General features: G+C 52.0%; 5 protein-coding genes across 5 annotated transcripts; 3 read left to right on the top strand and 2 right to left on the bottom strand.

The window, feature by feature from the left end:
• Window positions 1-2,388: 2,388 nt before the first annotated feature.
• ANOM_007151 (putative APSES transcription factor Xbp1) lies at window positions 2,389-3,853 on the top strand (the record flags this gene model as incomplete). Its single annotated transcript, XM_015552407.1, has 4 exons — window positions 2,389-2,722; window positions 2,772-2,887; window positions 2,941-3,025; window positions 3,078-3,853. 4 exons carry the CDS (start codon window positions 2,389-2,391, stop codon window positions 3,851-3,853), a joined length of 1,311 nt encoding a protein of 436 aa, XP_015406098.1.
• A 294-nt stretch (window positions 3,854-4,147) lies between these two features.
• On the bottom strand, window positions 4,148-6,001 carry ANOM_007150 (MFS transporter; the record flags this gene model as incomplete). Its single annotated transcript, XM_015552406.1, has 3 exons — window positions 4,148-4,471; window positions 4,575-5,597; window positions 5,636-6,001. The coding sequence occupies 3 exons, from the start codon at window positions 5,999-6,001 to the stop codon at window positions 4,148-4,150; spliced, it is 1,713 nt and encodes a 570-aa protein (XP_015406097.1).
• Window positions 6,002-6,540: 539 nt separating this feature from the next.
• Window positions 6,541-11,836, bottom strand: ANOM_007149 (DNA topoisomerase 2; the record flags this gene model as incomplete). Its single annotated transcript, XM_015552405.1, has 5 exons — window positions 6,541-7,145; window positions 7,193-7,679; window positions 7,724-11,326; window positions 11,368-11,712; window positions 11,768-11,836. 5 exons carry the CDS (start codon window positions 11,834-11,836, stop codon window positions 6,541-6,543), a joined length of 5,109 nt encoding a protein of 1,702 aa, XP_015406114.1.
• A 2,410-nt stretch (window positions 11,837-14,246) lies between these two features.
• On the top strand, window positions 14,247-17,086 carry ANOM_007148 (putative GTPase activating protein (Evi5); the record flags this gene model as incomplete). Its single annotated transcript, XM_015552404.1, has 4 exons — window positions 14,247-14,642; window positions 14,707-15,308; window positions 15,359-15,715; window positions 15,766-17,086. The coding sequence occupies 4 exons, from the start codon at window positions 14,247-14,249 to the stop codon at window positions 17,084-17,086; spliced, it is 2,676 nt and encodes an 891-aa protein (XP_015406115.1).
• Window positions 17,087-17,576: 490 nt separating this feature from the next.
• On the top strand, window positions 17,577-18,125 carry ANOM_007147 (uncharacterized protein; the record flags this gene model as incomplete). Its single annotated transcript, XM_015552403.1, has 3 exons — window positions 17,577-17,636; window positions 17,721-17,832; window positions 17,935-18,125. 3 exons carry the CDS (start codon window positions 17,577-17,579, stop codon window positions 18,123-18,125), a joined length of 363 nt encoding a protein of 120 aa, XP_015406110.1.
• Window positions 18,126-18,183: the final 58 nt, after the last annotated feature.

Here is an 18,183-nt window from a genome sequence, read left to right as displayed (position 1 = left end):
AGAGCGAGCCAGGTCCATGTGTGATTGCAGCAGACAAATTTAACACGAAAGAATGTCTTACAACTCACGCCGTGATTACTCAAGTTTAAGCCTCTATCTTTCGAATCCTACACCCTTCGCTCTAGGACTTCTTCGTTTGAAATGCTGTCTTTTCCAATTAAAGACGGAGAACGAACAGCCTGAACTTACTCATGCCTCTGGTCTCACTCCAAGCCAGGAACCGTATGTCTCGGATATTGGGCTTCCTTTCTGTTTCTAGATCTTACATTCTGGCTCATTGCTGAGCTATTTGTCAACTGATTAGCCAAAGGCGCTCCGATATTCCTCTTTATGTGCTTTTCCTAATCATGAGCTAGAAACGTCCCTGCAGAACAGCCCTAAGTCCCAGATTGCAAGACGACGATTGAGCTTGGCTCCCCCACAAGAGGTAAGCGATCCTGGTCGAAAGGGCTAGGGTTGTTGCCGCAAGGGACAAAGCGAAAGGGAAAAAAAGGGTCTCCATCAATGTAAAATCCTGAATTAAAGAAATTAGCAAGGCAAACACTACGAAACGACGCCACCATGAGTGGGACTCTTGCAGAGAAGCCTGCGTGGAAGGTTCGATGATGCCCATAGCCAGTCATATTAAACCTTGGATGCTTCTATGACAAATACCTGAGCGGGAGCAAGACCTTTGGACCAATGTGGATGTTGGTTTCATGGACACTGAGCAGCCAGCCTAGTGGTTGGAGCGGTGTTACGCTCGATGTGAGGTGAGGCTTCGGCTGAACTTAGAACAAGTTACTAAGAGGCATCCCTCATGGCGCGACGGAGCGTTGGCTGACAAAGATAGAGAATGAGATGATCTCATCGCTACTGAAGGCTCTCGATGTAACGCTTTTCATTAGCATTAGGTTTGTATAATTAGTGTCCGCGCATCGGGGCTACTTTAGGCTTTGCTCATGGGATAGCGGTCAACAATCACAAACGCATGTGGCCGATCCTAAGCTTTCCTCCTTGTCCTTACTAAATACACACATTATAAGCCGAATGGATAGGGGCGTGGCCATCAGAGATGACTCATTCGTTGGAAGTACTGCAGGTATCCGGATAGTGAGACCCTCCCAATGACGGCCTCACAAGTCCGGAACCGATGAGTCCCTTCGTTTATTGGTCGCACGATCATGGGGGATAATCTCCCAGCGATCCTGACACTCGCTCTCCTGATATCTAATTCAGATGCCCCATTACTTTACATCAGTCGATGAGTAGCTCACCGGAAATCGCAATGATCGAAAAGCACTGGCAGAAGGTTGCGCACAAGTGATTGCGATGCAAATGGATATCTTCAGCCCTCATGGTTCCTTTTCTCATTTAGGTTTACGCTTACCAGACCGCCGTATCCATCTGTTTGCATGGCGCGGGAGATCTGGATCAATAAAAAGCAATGAGGGTGATTTTAGTCCCGCTCAACCAGGTAAGACCGCCACATGGGACGAAAGTGTCTGAAACTGATCTACCCTGTGTCGTTCCTGGTCCTGCGTCATCTTGAAAGGGGTAGCTGCAGGTCGGAAGGTGGAACAAGTGATGCCTCGAAGAGAAGTGAAATCTGTTAGCAGGTCGCCTGCCGATATCGAACCCGTATAGATCCAGAGCCCGTTGCCGAGTCAATTCCTTCTTTTGCCTGAGGAGTACTTGCTATGCTCTATTTGGGGTGAGGTATGGCAAAATGGGTTCGCGAATGCTGTCTGCCCAATCTGATGGGTGCCTCGTGATGGCCCTTTGGCCAAGTACCGGTGAGGGTTTCTTATGCCGGCGATTCTAAGACATGAACCCAACCCAGCTGTCCAGTGGAGGATGTAGCTGTAGGTCTGGCTCACCGCTGCCTTAGATGGCCCATTGCCTCGAACAGAGACGGCTTTTGGCAAACAGGGGAGTTTTCTAAATCTTTCTGTCGGATGTCGTTCAGTATCCACTCCGGGTTCCAGGTTGCGCCGCTGGATATATCTGACAAAGGAGATGCTGTGGCGTAGGTTTCCGCAGACGTTAATATTTGTTATTTTTGTAAATATATGTTTTATTTTTACATTTCTTTTCTTTCAGGTTGTCAGAGGCTCAGACGAATGCCCGGAGCAGCGGTAAGCTTGGATAGCTACCCTCATATCCATCTGTTTCTTTTTTCTTTTTTCTTTTTTTTGCCTCCGTCATTGTCTCGCGCCTCCCTGAAGCTTGGTAGAAGCTCTAGAACCGTTTATCTGTGGCTGAGGACCTAATAAGGATCGCTATTCCTGCGAAGTCAGATAAATCCCTTGTCATCTTGCCACCTTCACCGACGCTTTATTCGGGACGACAGTTTTTCATACTTCACTAGTACCTAGAGCCACTGCTGCTTACAAACTCTATCGAGACATGGCATCCATAGAATCGCTTCTGAACCCGCTCCCTGACGCAAGTCAGTTCTCTCTCCCAAGCCCGGCTCCGACGAGCTCCGACGCGGCTCCTTGCAGTGAACCACGTCAGAAGAAACCGAAGATCGCGAAAGATGCTCCCATCTTCAACAGGGGAAAAATTAGGGGAGAGCTGCGGTATCCGCCCTGTGAGGAACGCGACGAAGCGTTAACCCAAGCGCATCGCAAGTTCCAACTCCAACCCATGGGGGATATTGCCGAATATCCTAGACACATACCCTATAACAGCGACAAGAAGACGTTCCAAGAGAAGACCGGACGGGAAAGCTTTGAAGGTATGTCGTACTTGTATGCGCACGAAGACAGCGATTCTGATATCTACAGTGTTCCAGTATACGTTCAAGATCCCGGGCCAAGAGAAGCAATGGACAGTGACGTGGGACTATAACATCGGGCTTGTCCGTACAACGCATCTTTTCAAGTGTCAACAATACTCCAAGGTATGTATGCCCATGACACCTGACACGGAATCGAACTCACCGGAGGATTTTAGACCACTCCTGCCAAAGTCCTGAATGCGAACCCCGGTCTTCGCGACATCTGTCACAGTATCACAGGCGGGGCGCTCGCAGCACAAGGTACCGATCATTTCCCATTGCCCATCGTTCCAAACCAACTAACTTTGGACAGGATACTGGATGCCCTTCGAAACCGCAAAGGCTGTTGCTGCAACATTCTGCTGGAATATCCGCCACGCGCTCACGCCGCTGTTCGGCGTTGACTTCCCATCCCTATGCGTGCCCCCCACCAACACCAGTCAATATGGACACATGCTCATAGATCGGGACATCGTGCAAAAGGCGACCGACACCGCGAACTACTACCGAATGCTCGAGCTTCACTCTCCGGAAGTCACCTCCCTCCCACCTATCTTGCACCATAATACACACCCCCATGGCGAGCCCGATCGCTCTGCCTCATCGCTGGACTGCAACACCCCAGACACATATAATGGGATGCCAAACAGTCCGATCCGCAACACATTCACCCCGGTGAACACACCCTGCAGCACGGAAGCAGCGTCTTCGAGCCCACGGCAGGTCCTGGCTGCTCTTTCGAGAGTGCGCAGCAAAACCAACGACGACAGTGGTTCTGAGGGAACACATTCCTCTACCCCGTACTCTGAGAGTATGGACACACCGACCGAGGGTCTATCCGACACTGATGATGAGTATCACGCCAGCGACGGTGGCGATGGCCATGCCATCCGGCCGCAGGATACAACGACTGATGATGATGAATACAATATCGAGACGCGCGCTCGGAAGTACAGATCGGCGCTCTTCGCCCGGGAGGTGAAGGCTGCACATGCGCTGCTTAGTCTATGCATGCAGGAGGCAACCGGCAGTGACGAAGAGTATGTCTGGGTTGACAGGGAGCGAAAGAGACGCAGGGCGTCTGCTTAGCTGGTCTTCATAGTATACTGGTTTGCTTATTTACTTACCGTGAGGACGCGGGACGAGAAACGAGAAACATAGACAGGTCGGCGTTAGGTCTTGTATTGTGTAGTGATTGACTTGAATTAAACATTTTATTATGATTAACATATCTATATCTACTCATCTAGTCATCTATCTATGTATTGATCCATCTCTACACCCAATGCATAGATATCACAATCCCCCCCCCTTCCCCCTTCTCCATTCTCAACCCTCAATCACCAACCAACCCCCCCAAACAAAGAAAGAAAAAAAAAAACCCTAAGAATCCACCGCAAAACGCGACCACCCCCTAATCTTCACCCCCCAATACCAAAAAACATACGGCACGGGGGTCATCAAGACACTAATACACGCCAAGATGGTAAGCGTATACTGGACGCCCAGGTTACGATAGAACGGGATGCCGACGACGGTCATGCCGCCTGCAGCACAGTACCGCGACACAGTCATGAAGCCCAGCGCGGAGGCCGCGTAGATGTCGTAGCTGTCGATCACGTACATGTAGCTGGAGATGAAGACGGTGATGGTCCCGAAGCCGAAGACGGCGGAGGCGATGATTGGGGACCAGATTGAGATGTGGTTCTATATTTTTTTTAATTAGTTTTGGGAGATTGATTTTAGGGGTTGTCATGCTGGGGGATAGGATATTGGGGGAGAGAGGCGAAGGTTTGTGGTTGTAACTTACGTAGTCTGTCCAGCCCATCCAGAATAATCCGATGGGAATGAATGGGGCGCCAAGCATGGCGAACCAGAGCCTGTTTTCGGGTCTTGTTGGGTGGGGGGTTTTCTTGGTATTTTCTTCTTGTTGTTGGTTGTCGTCTTCTTGGGATCCTTCTAAGCTGACGGTTGCATCTGTTCCTGGTCTCGAGACCCCAGTGTTAGAAGAAGAAGTAGCAGTAGTAGTAGAAGCAGCTTCAAACTCCCTCTTAGTCCACACATAAACAACAGGAACCCACAGCCCCGCCGCGGCAATGCCGACATACATCGCGACCCAGACGATATTGGTCAACCCCTGGCTGAGGCCATACACGTCCTGGAAGATGAAGGGATACCCGTCGAAGAAGGTAAACAAGACGATATAGATGACGGTCATGTAGAGCGAGATGAGCAGGATAATGGGTTCGTGGACGGTGAGCGCAAACTGGCGTTTGCAGGCGCCGAGAATGCGGTCGAGGAGGGCGATCTTCTGGACGTCCATTTGGGAGCGGTAGCGGTTGTCGCCGGTGACCTGGCGCAGGTGGGCGGCTTTCCACTTTAACAGGAGGGGCCCGTACGTCTCGGGCTGGAAGAGGAGGATGAGGCCCATAACCAGGCCGGACATGATCAGCATGATCCAGTTGGTCCAGCGCCAGGAGAGCGTGCCCTGGCCCATATAGGAGGCGATGACGGGGCCGAAGATGGGCCCGCCGAAGGAGGTGATGGCGTAGAGCGGGAAGGTGAGGGTTTTCTCGAGCGGGTTCCAGAGGTCGGCGATGGTGCCGCCGGCACAGGTGAGGGGCGGGCAGCCGAAGACGCCGGCCAGGAAGCGGAAGGCGAGCTGGGCGCCGATGTTGGGGGCGAGGCCGCTGGCCATGATGAAGATCATGAAGAGGGTGAGGGAGCCGATGTAGACGGCGTTGCGGCCGAGGATTTCAGACAAGGGCCCTGAGACGAGGGAACCGGCGGCGAAGCCGAGGAGGTAGATGCCTGTGGCGAGCGAGGCGACGACCTCGCTGACGTTGACGCCGCGGCATTTTGGGGGATCACGGCGGATTCGATGGATGATGCGGCGCCGACTGCAAAGGCGAGGGCGGAGACGACCAGGGTGGCCGTGATTCGCGTGGTCATGCTATAATTGCGCGGATTCATGGGATCCTGGCCCTGCTCCCAGTCTACGAGGAAGACTGACGAGGGTGTCCCGCTGCTGTCTGTGATGTCTCTGCGCTGTACGCCGGGGGGCAGCGCCAGTGGCCGCGATTCAGGTCTCTTCTCCCAGACAGTCTCGTCATTTTCGCTGGTATTGCCGCTGGTACCTTTGCTTTCGCCTGGTATGCTCTGGCCCCATTCCGGATGGTCTGCAAATTGCTTGCGCACGGCCTGGCCGATGCGACGATACTGGAGATAGGACTGCATGGTACGAGAGTCAGTACTGGCCACTGTTCAGGAAAGAAAGCGAGGAAATCGCACTCAATATAGGGCCTGTGAGCTGCTGAATAATAGAATGGGGCCATTTTTTCTATCTCGGATTTACAGTGGAGCGATTTGACAGTTGTAGTGGGCTGGAGCCAGCAGGGCCCAGCAGGATCCAGTGTGATAAGACAAGACCGTGATTGTTGCTGCATGGAAACCCTTCAAGACTACCTGAATGGGTTATCGGGCCCGCCTCCCTACGGCCGATGTACCGAGTCGGAGAAAAAGAGCTTGTCGTGGGGCTTCGGACTTCGCGCCGGCTTACAAATGGCTGGTTCGTGCTCGGTGGTAAATGCCTTATATTACTGCTATCCCCTAAGGCCGAAGCAATCCTGAGGAAACGCCAAATTACAAATTCAAGAAACACAAGAGAAAGAGAAAGAGAAAGAGAGATATCGAACACAATAACAATGGCGGCAATAGCCTGGCACCATCACGAAATGAAGTCTAGACGCTCAACGTCTCCCCATCACCTCGCCACCTCACTCGCTGTCCTCGAAATCATCTTCCGAGGCGTCTCCTCCGTCCTCGCTGTCATCCTCGATCACGTACGTTTTCTTGGCTGCTGCAGTCCGTCGCGCAGGCCGACCAGCGGGTTTCCGAGCAGGACGCACCTCTTCATCTTCGGAATCGGCGGCCTTCTTGCCCCCAGCGGGAGAGTCCAAGATATCATTGGCCATGGCGTCAATATCGTCATCGGACAAGTCATCCGCTAACTGTTTCTTCCGGGCAGTGGTTTTCGCTTGCTTGGAAGCGTATGCCTTGGCAGCAGGGGACAGAGTGGTTTGTTTGGTGGCTACAGCCGGCTTAGCGACAGCAGCAGCATCCTTCTTGGGACGACCGCGCGCCTTCGTAGCGGTCGGCTTGGCGGCAGTGGCTGCCGCCTTGCCCCTTGCGGCGGGCTTAGCTTTCGCGGCGGGCTTCACAGGCTCATCGTCATCCTCGTCGGCGACGTTATCATCCGACACCTTCACTTCCTTGGGCTTCACTAGCAGCGATCGCCGTGGAGATTTTGAGGGCAAGAGTTTCCCGTAATCAGTCTCATCGTCGAGATCAGACGAGATCCTCGATGTCTTGGGAGGCTGGTCTGCAACCCAGAGCTGCTTCCGGGCTGATGCTCGGAGAAAAGCAGACGGGAGTCGGCCGTAGTGCTGTCTTTGGCGCCGATGCCCTTGACCATTTGGCTGACATCACCCAGGAGATCATCTCCGTTGTCACTGTCAGAGTCGCTCAAGGTATACTTGACAGGTTTGCGAGACCGGCTAGGGGGAGCGGACGACTTGGCAGCCTCGGCCTTCGTGATCTCCATGAAGTCGTCATCATCAAGATCGTCCTCGTCCTCGTCGTCCTTGGGCTTAGGCTTAGGCTTGGCCTTGGCCGCTGGACGGCCTCTCTTGGGAGGTGCCTCGACTTCCATTACATCCTCATCCACTTCTTTCGCTTTGGAAGCGGTTTTAGCGGCGGCTTTGGGTGCTGCACGACTCTTCTTAGGAATGACCTCTTCGACTTCTGATAGACCCATATCCTCATCTTCATCCTCCTCCTTGGGAGACTTAGACGCTCCACGGTTTTTCTTGGGAATTACTTCCAGATCGAAGTCGTCGTCGAAGTCATCTTCCTCCTTGGGCGGGGATTTAGACTTCGCTGCCGGCTTGTTCAGGTAACTGAGGAGGCCTCCCTTAGGCGCAGCTTCTTGGCCGCAGCGGATTTCTTCGTCTTAGGCGCAGCAAAGTCCTCATCATCCGGATCATCTCCAAGGGCGGCCTTGCGCTTCTTCGCTCCTGCTCCACGGCCCGCCGTCGTCATGAGCTTCGAGGAGGTGCGCCGACCCATCATAGCCACCTTACGCAGGCGACGATGTTCATCCTCGAGCTGGAATCTCCATTCAGCGATGAACTCATCCAGGTCATGCTTCCAGATATCTTCCTTGGACATCTTGATCAACGCGTCGACCTCAACCTCCTTGTCGCCAATCTGGCGGCGGAGCTTTTCGACACGCTCCTGCGTCAAAGACCAAATGGGCATGCCCAAAAGGTAGTCGTAGGCATTAGAGAGGACTTCGGTGTCCTGAGAGTCAGACTCCTCGCTCTCTTCCTCGACGACCGGTTCTTGTTCTCCAGCCTTGACGGCTTCGGCCACCTTAGGGAATGCCTTGTACCCTTGATCTTTCAGTTCCTGGACCAGGACAGTCTTCTTCTTCTTGGAGATGACCAACTTCCCATCGATGATCTCCTGGACGAACCGCGCCTGGTTGCTGAGCTTGTCGAGCTCCTTTTGGAGCTGCGAGAGCTGATGCTGCTTGCGCTTCTCGTAGAACTTTAGGCGATAGGTATAGAATTCCTTGAGGATGTCCCCAACCGTGGCATACTTCGTGATGCGACCTTCTGGGTCGAAAGCCACCAAGTTGGTGGTCGCCACCGTTTTAGACAACTTGAACTTCTCCTCTAAGCCTTCCGACAGAGCACCCTTCATGTTCTTCTCATCCAACTGGATGACGAAATGTACCTTGGTATGGGTGTTGTAGTCCTTGTAGTCTTTGATGAATGAGGGGGCCTTTTCAGCTTTGATGATCTCCTCCAGCTTGTCCTTGAAGTCCTGGGTCCAGGTCCGGATAGGAAGTTCGGTGATTTCAACTTCCTTCTCGCCGGTCTCTTTGATGATACCACTGAACTTGTAGCGATCGCCACCGATATCGGTAACTTCACCGGTGAATCCGCGGAACCATGGCTGCATGGGTCGGATTTCTTCTCCGTCCATAAGTCTCTTGAGGTTGTCCACGATGTCCTCGGGGTTGTAGTTGGGGATGGATGAACTCCAGCCGGTACCGATACCGTCAGTACCGTTGACCAGGAGCATGGGAACCACGGGCACGTAGACTTCCGGCTCAATCTTGGCCCCGTCATCCTCATTGTACGTAAGTAGGGGATCGTCATGAGGATGGAAGACACGTCGGGCGAACGGCGACAGACGAGTGTAGATATAACGAGCACTGGCAGCGTCGGATCCACCCTGAAGACGACTACCAAAGTTGCCACTGGGCTCCAGACAGTTGACGTTGTTGGACCCAACGAAGCTCTGTGCCAGAGCGACGATGGTCTGCTGCAGGGAGGCGTCACCGTGTTGATACGCAGTCATACCCGAAACGTGACCCGCCAACTCGACCACCTTCATATCCTTCTTCAAGTTGCGGCGGAAACAGGTATAGAGAACCTTACGTTGACCGGGCTTGAGGCCATCCACGACTGAAGGAATCGAACGGATATTGTCCGCCATACTGAACAGGATGAGCTCCTTGTTGATGAAGTCGGTGTAAGTAATCTTGGACACGGAGTGATCCAAGAAAGTACCTGGCTTGAACTGACGCAACCATTCCTTTCGCTCATCGGCCTTCTTCTTGGAGAACGCAAGCTCAATCAGCCCCACCTCGTTGTCCTGCATGGTGTGGAACTCCTTGAGATGGCGGTCAAGGTCACGGAAGTAGACTTGTGCATCTTCGGTGGTACTGGTACCCAAACCCTTGTAGTACTTGTGGTCCCAGCCGCGTTCGTGCCTGTGCTCCTCTTTCCAGGCTTCATACTCAGGCATGGTAAAGAACGAGCGCTGTTTCGTCGGATTTTTCGGGTCACCCTTCCACACTTTAATAATAGGGGTGATAAACTCGATGAGAAACTCGGGAATCTTCAACAAGCTCGGGAATTGAGCTTGCAAAAAGTTAATGAGCAAACCCTTAATGTGAGAACCATCATGATCCTGATCGGTCATGATCATCAAGTGTCCATAACGCAGCCCACGGGTGTCCGTGTATTCTTTCTTGTGCTGCAAACCAAGGAAGTTTTTAATGTTCTGAATTTCTGCGTTCTTCGAGATCTGTTCGAAAGTGGCATCACGGACGTTGAGCAGCTTTCCTCGAAGGGGGAAAACACCAAAGAGATCTGGACCGACCACCGCACGGCCGGCCATGGCCAGACCCTTGGCCGAGTCACCTTCTGTCAGAATCAGGGTACAATGATGGCCATCCTTGGTACCAGCCTTGTTTGCATCGGTCAGCTTGGGATTGTTCATGCGAGTGCGGCGACCACCATCGGTCTTCTTCAGCATCTGGTCGGCCTTTTGCTGAGCGAAATGCAGAATATTCGACATGACGTCCGTCTTCAAGATCTTCTTGTAGAAGTCATCTTCGAGAACACATTTGCTGCCAAATTGAGATGACTTGGTGGTCAGCTGCTCCTTGGTTTGAGAGGTGAAGGCCGGGTTGACAATCAGCGCGTTGACGAAAATGAAGATGTGATTCCGAATCTGAGCTGGCTTCAACGTGGCACCATTCTTGTTCTTTTTCTTCACTTGATCGGCCAATTTGGAACAGATCTGGTCGGCAATGTAGTTGACGTGGGTACCACCGGAGGTCGTCGCAATGGAGTTCACGAACGACACCTGCTGGAAGGAACCGTCCGAGACAGCAAAGCCAACCTCCCAGCGAGGATCGGGGCTGCAGGTGATGATCTCATCCTTGGGAGCAGGGCCATCATCCCCACGTTCCCGGCGAATCGCCTTGGTGTACATTTCCATGTACTTCTTGAAGTTGCGGACGGGCACCCGGCTACCGTTCAACTTGACCGCCACTTTCGCGGTTCCCGCCAAATCGTAAATACGACGCTTCACAAGGGCCTCGAAATCGTTATCCATGCCGTCCATTCCAAACTTGGCGTAATCTGGCTTAAAGGTGACCTTGGTGTAGTCGTCGCCCTTGGCGTCGGTAATCTTCGCCTTGCCCATCTTTGTCATGTTGTTGGTCCATGTTTGCTTGTATTTCTTCTTCTGCCGCGAGTCCTGAGTCTCGATGCTGAACTCGGTGGAGAAGACGTTACAGAGCTTGGCACCGTAACCGTTACGACCACCAGTGACCTTCTGCTGGGTATCATCGTAGTTGGACGAGGTGAGCAAATGACCGAAAATGAGTTCCGGCACGTAAATCTTCTCCTTCGCGTGCATCTCGATTGGAATACCGCGGCCGTTGTTCCACACGCTGATTTCACCGGTTTCCCGGTTAATGGTGACACGCATTTCATCCATATTAGAATCATTTTGTTTGTTATCGGCGGCGTTCACGACGATTTCATCGAAAATCTTGTAGAGACCAGGGACATACGAGACCTCACGGTACTCCATCCCCTCCGACTCCGAACTGTACACCCACATTAATTGTGAAGTACGTTCGATGGACCCGATATATGTATCCGGACGTTTAATGATATGTTCAAGTTGTGTAAGCTGCATCTTTGGTTAGCTCGCGACTGGCAATTGTCCGGGACGCAACTTGCCTTCTGGTACTTCTCTGATACGTTCGAGTCCTTCGAGTCCTTGGGGCCGGCGTCAGCATCGTTCGTGAAGGATTCATTTTCCAGGTCTGCGAGAGGCTTGGAGCCGCCCTTCTTCGCTGCGGGGGCTTTCTTCGCCTTCTTCGGGGGTGTATGTGACAGGACGGAGTCGTCATCATCGAGCTGATCGCCGTCTGACATGTCGTCGTCGTCGTCGCTGTCCGGCTTGGCGCGCTTCTTTGAAGCCGCGGCCTTTCCGGTCGCTTTGCTTGTGAGGGTTGTTTGCGTCATCTTCTTAGGCGCAGTTGCTTTCTTGGGGGCCGCCTTCGCCTTGGGCTTCTATGCGACTGTCAGTATTTACAAATGGATTGAGCAACATGAGAGTCCAACATACGGGGGCTGGCTCAAAGTCAGAGCTTCCGTCATCCTCAAAGACGGAATCATCCAATATCGAATCGTCCATGGTGAGAAAAGTGAACAGTTAGGAAGAAATTACAGATTGAACGTGCGCAACGAATGACAAGAAAAAATTAGAAAAATAGAAGAGAGGGCATATGAACCCTCTCAAGAAGGAAGAGAAGCTGCGTGGCGTTGGGGATAAACAAACAAACCACAGTAAAGTCCCCCAGTCAGAAACTCCTCCTTTGTCGTCGCTTGTGTTGATTTTCTGTTGTTGACGCGCCGATAGCGACTGATGGGTGGATGGCAGAAACTGTCTTTCCGCCATCGGTTCAGCGTTGTTCCGCCCCGTGGTGGCGGAGCTTTGGCCGCAATGGGCAATCCCTAAACACTTGCGCCCGAACAGGAAACCGTAACCAAAACATCCAGGGGGCGCGGGGGAGGGGAAGTCCGTCTGGACACGAACCAGACAAGATTTCTGAACATCGCGAGGGTACGGAGTCCTCCGGAGTACGCGGCTATCCTTATCTTTTGTCATTGTACTATTCTCTCACCTTTTGTATAAGAAAATAGGGCTACGTGATTCGTTACAGTCTTCTACACCCAGTTTCCCTAGACAACCAGATTGATCAATATGATCCATACAGAAGTATTGCTCATGTTACACAACACAGTGTCGATGTATCCTTTGTGTTTGACTGAAAGGCTCTGATCCTGTCTTAGAACAGAAAGAAAATTCTATATCTAGAACGATAATGGCTGTTCGGCTCTGTAGTACGACCAGTGGGTTCAGCGGATATTTACCCCTTTCCGGAAAGATATATTTGTACACAACAGCACTAACTGCCTCCAAACGGCCGAAGCTATAGCCAAGCACTCTAACTGCTCGAGTCACTAGCCCGTTGGAGTTAGCTCTGTAGAGAATGAATGTTCTAAAGTTATGATGGAAGTTTCCATTGTTATTACTTCCGCATGCTTCATAATTCTCCTTTTACTGTTTAATTATCTGAGGATATTAATATTAATTACCTAGGTAATCTAAAGAGAAGTTGCCCAACGGCGAGCAAACCAGGCTGGCCTTGGCATACAATACCCGATACAGAGGATATTACATGGTGGCCAATGATGTCGCGCCAGGGATCACACCAGCCAATCAATCTGAGCGCCATCATACCCGAAACGCATGAAACTCGTTATTGGGCAGTATTATTACATTCAGGGGAAAGCGCCATTAACGAGCCAGTCATGGAATTTCTATTGTCTGTACAGTGGATTGGCCCTCAAGGGACTACATGCAGGTACAGTACAGACATACAGTACTAGTACAGTATGCCACACAGGGCTCATGGGGAGTCAAAGTAAAGTGCAAACAGGCCAGCAACAATCGATATGATCATCGCCGCAATGACTTCCTCGGGGGTTCCATGTCCAAGCTCTAAGTCGTCGTCTCCTCACCGTATCGAAGTGGATAACCACACCCATCACCTGCAGGGTTCAAAATTGTTATGGACCATTATAGTGCAGTGGAGACTCGGTCTGGATCGACCGGATCCAGAGAATCCCAGGGCACCCACTGATTCCACGGCGTTTCCATAGGGTTTCTTTCGTCTTGAATTTCGGAGATTACCCCCCCCCTCAATACAATAGATTGACGTTGGTATGAGAATGAGGGTTAAGTGGTCCATCCATGGTCGGTCGAGATTCGAGAATGAGAAGATCTATTTTCGGGGTTGGAGACTTGGAGTGCCCCGGCCGTATTCCATGGTTCGGTTCAGGGTGGAAGTAGCCTGGAGGTACCGAGTACCTGATCTAGGCGGTGGATCGAGTATGGTATCATGTCTACCAACTCACAATCCTTACAGTTCCGCACGATGAGAGTCACAAAGAAGAAGAGGAAATCCATGAGGAGAGAAGCGGAGATAATTATTGAAAGTGATCGGCAGACGAGACTCTTAGGGACTCGGGGGGGGGACGAAAGTGCTAATTATTTGAATTTCCCCTGAGGTTGGCTGTCATGACCGTGTACTAACGACTATGGAAATACTAGCGGGTTTAGTACGATTGTAGCGACCGACACTAATTACTCAAGCTAAACAACTTTCTACATTGCTGTCATTATTTCTTCCTCAGGAGTCCGATCACTCAACTTTCTTCCCCCCTTCTCTTTCTCTTGGGATTTTTTTTATTTTATTTTGTGCTTGACTTGTCTTCCACTCGTTCTGCACCCCGCTACGATATCACCGTCTTTCCCATTCACTGTGGTCGCACTCAGAAATGCTGTCATTATTGACAGCCACTGCTTTGATTGATCGTCGCCACTCTTCTTATCGTCTGCTCGCTCTCCGTTAGCCCCTCGTTCCCCTCAAACCCCGTCATCTCATCAGCGCCAGAAACTCCCCTGAGGGATGAGCTATTGACCTCCATAATTCTATATCAAAATTTAAAAACAAGAAAGAAAAGGCAACTCGGACATCATGGACAACTCCGAGCCCACCACCCAAATCCATTCGCCCGGCGTGCCGAAGAATATCCCTACGATTCATCAACATTCCGACTCAATGGTGACCGTCCCCTTATCCGACGTACAATCGAGTTCCGAGCATACACAGCCCGATTGGCGGACGCTTGACATTCCTCAGACCCCGATCGAAGTGACGTCGCCACCGGGAGACAGCGTAAATGCGGATGACCCGACGAATACCACACCCACACGAGACTCGGAACAACCGATTCTGCAACCCCGTACATACCGCGCCTCGGTTGTTTCACGAAGTAGCGAAGAAATCTTCCGCGGCGAGGTCGAGGGTGTGGACTGGAGGGAATTGGACAAATCCGAAGAGCAGGAACCGCGTGGGGAGGGGTCCGATGAGGTGCGTATCATACGATGTTGATGGGCGGTAAAAAAGCAGGGCAGAAGGAATTGACCAGTTTTAGTCTACCTCGCTTCTCTTAGCTCGGCTGGAGCAGGAAAACAATGCCCTGGCAACTGATCCTAAGTCGAGGTTGCAAGCACAGCAGTTTCGCGGAGTGAGGAAGTCCCGGTCACAGTCATTGCGCCAGGTTAAGCAATTGATCAATGATGATCACCGGTCGCTGCGATACTCCCAACTTCCTCCGCCCCCGTTGACTGAGCTCGAGTTCTGGGCGGCCCTGGTCTCCGATTACCCACAAACGGCGCAGCGACTGCCAACATTGACCTCGAATAAGATCCGCAGTGGGATCCCGCCTCCTCTGCGGGGGGTCGTCTGGCCCAGCTTGGCTGGAGCTCGAGATACGACATTGTTAGCGGAATACCAGCGGCTTTGCGGCGAGACAAGTCCATACGAAGGACTGATCGGGAAAGATATCGGCCGCAGCTTCCCTAATGTGGAGATGTTCCGTGATCCTAACGGGGAGGGACAGCAGATGCTCGCTCGAGTACTCAAGTGTTTCAGTCTGTACGATACCAAAATTGGTTACTGCCAGGGCCTGGGGTTCGTGGTTGGTCCCTTGTTGATGCACATGACAGACGCCGAAGCCTTCTGCGTCCTTGTAAGGTAAGCCAACCTTTGCTCCCCCATGAACTGGAATTAGACTGACGAATTAGGCTCATGGACCACTATGACATGCGCACATGCTACCTTCCGGATCTATCTGGGCTCCATCTCCGTATTTACCAGTTCCAAAATCTTCTCGCCCGTCTTCGCCCGGCCTTATATGCGCACCTGGAATCGCTGCACGTCGAGCCGATCTACGTATCGCAATGGTTCCTATCATTTTTTGCGGTCGCGTGTCCGATGCCGATGCTTCTCCGGATTTACGATGTCATCTTCCTCGAAGGCGCCTGCGAAACTTTGATGCGCGTGGCGTTGTCGCTTATGCAGCGCAATGAGAAAAAGATCATGGCATGCGCAGAGTTTGAAGACGTTATGCAGCTGTTGTTATCGAGGAGCTTATGGGATACGTAAGTCGCAGCTCTTTTCCGCCGGGAGAACCTCTGCCTAACCGAGATAGATATGCTTGCCACGCGGACGATTTCGTTAACGACTTCGTCTCCTTGACGTCGCTGGTTACTAAGGAGAGTCTCCAGACCCTGGAGGCCAGCTACAACCAGTCCCAAGGCGTGCCGACCGGCATTTCCTTCCCCCAGATGCAAGCTGCGGCGTCCCGGTTTCTGGGCCGTTTCTGGGCGGGGTCTAGCTCTCACACCTCTGCCAAGCCGTTTACCCTCAACCCCAACCACGCTAGCTCCTCGGCCAGCATTCGCCGTACCACTTCTAAACAAAGCATGACTTCGACGCTCAATTCAATCGAATCCGCGTCGGATGCGAGCACTGCTCCGACAGATCTGTCCACTGATGCACCGAAGCCGCGTGTCAAGTCCGTCATGTCTCAGCACAAGGATCGCGATCTGCACACGCAGATTGAAGACTTGCTCATGGCACTCAGTGACTTACAGCGACAGCATGCGGACCTCACTCGGGAACTACAACAAGAGCGCGAAGAGCGTGAAGCCGATCGGGAACTGTCTAAATCGATGCTGGGTTACATTAAGGAGCTCGACAGTCCCCCGACCGATCTGATCACCAAGGCGGAAGAACGATTTGGAGCGACCGAGGCCCCTGCTCGAGAATCAATTGGCCAAACCAAGCAGCAGCTTCTGGAAGACCTCAATCGATGGAAGGAGATGCACTCTGTGGAATCCGGCCGGTGTCTTGATTTAACGCGCCGGATTGACGAGCACGAGAAAGAGAATAGCTCACTGCGAGAGCAGGTGCGCGAAGCGCGGGGTCGTATTCAGGATGGCTACCGCGAACGGCAACGGCTCGAACGCATGTTGCGCGAATTGCGCACGGCTCGAAACCCCCGAAGTAGTGCCGAGACACCAACAGATTACGGCTCGCCCGTCAGCGAACCGGGAGAGGGTATCCCAGGCGGACTGCGCGAGCTGAGACTGGTCCGCACCAACTCGCAGAAGAGCACTTTCACCAAAAGGACCAGTAGTCTCGGTTTGCAGAACGTTCTGTCGACGGAAAACAACAAACCGGCTGCAGATGAAGCTCTACTCCTTGAATTGGTCAATGCAAAGACGGCGGAGGCGGTAGCGAAGCAGGAGTTGGAAGAGATGAAGGTGAAAATGGAGGGAATGAGGAAGTTAATCGCCGCGTCTCAGCGATCACCGTCGCAGAACGGCGACCGGAATTCCCTTGTTCGATCCCCTTCGTCCGCGGGCAGTCTCCATAAGGCATCTACGGAGCCCGCTACTGGCGGCGGCGGCGGCTTCTTTGGATGGGGTCGCCGGGCGGCCAGCAACGAACAGTATGCCGAGAAATAATTGCGGGGACTCAGGTGCATATATATGGTTGTGTTTGTTTGTCCTGTCCGAGTGACCTTGCATGGCGGAGTTGGTGTGGTTGGCGTTCATTTGACGCATATATCCCAAGGACTATAGGCTATATTCTGGTGTACATACATGGGAGATCTGAGGGCCTGGTGCATATTGGATTGACTTGTATACCCTCAACTAGTATGTTGCTAAGCATGGCTGGCGGCTAAAACCAAGAAACATCCGGACCAGTTTGGGCTCAGTAACTTCCAAAGACTCTTCTCTCTACCTCGATTCCATTCATGTACGCATTTTATACCCAAATAGTAATTCATCCCGGACATACTCGACCACTAACTGCAAGATCGACAACCAACGGACCGAGTTCCTCGGCCTTGGCACAAATCACCATTCATTTATCCATTTCAATCCCCCTGAAGTTCCCTCAAACATTCACGATAGTCTTTGCTCCAATTCACGTAACAAGATCCAAACCAAGATGCCCACAGCCCTTCAGTCAACAGCCGTAGGCTGGCTCTTAATCTCCCTCGGCCACACGGTACATACACCTCGACCACAAATCCCTAAAAGAAAAAGAAAAAGAAAAAGAAAAAACAAAAACTAACAATAGATATGAAAAAAGCTCTCAGCAAAGGACTGGCAATCCCTCCCCCAAGCCCGCACTCTCCCTAATCTCGCCTACACCTGTGCCCGAGCAGGCTGGTTCCAGGGGAGTGGGTTCTTTCTGATGAACGGTACGTTCTTAAGAACCGAGAATTCGTAACCTCTATTGCTTCCCACACATATAAAAAAAATGAAGAACATGAAATAACGATTGCTAATCACCAAACCCGTAGCTTTGATAAACTACAGCTGGTCGCAAAACCCGGCTCTGTTGAACGACCCTATTAACCGGGCTGTCGCGGCATTGATGACGGCTATTGTGGGGGTTAGCTCCGGGTGGTATTTGAAACGCGGGGTCAAGAGTAACGGCATCGTGGTTGCGCTGATGGGGGCTTTGCAGGCTTGGGCTGCTTTTGGGAATTGATTTTTGTGGTTCACCTGGTAATTATTGAATTCTTGTTCATGCAATGGTTTGTAGGTGT

This window comes from Aspergillus nomiae (assembly GCF_001204775.2).
Source record: "Aspergillus nomiae NRRL 13137 chromosome Unknown contig00169, whole genome shotgun sequence".
In the NCBI taxonomy this organism is placed as follows: Eukaryota; Fungi; Ascomycota; class Eurotiomycetes; order Eurotiales; family Aspergillaceae; genus Aspergillus; species Aspergillus nomiae.
Note: the sequence above shows the minus strand (reverse complement) of the source record. Positions and strands in the feature narration are given on the sequence as shown.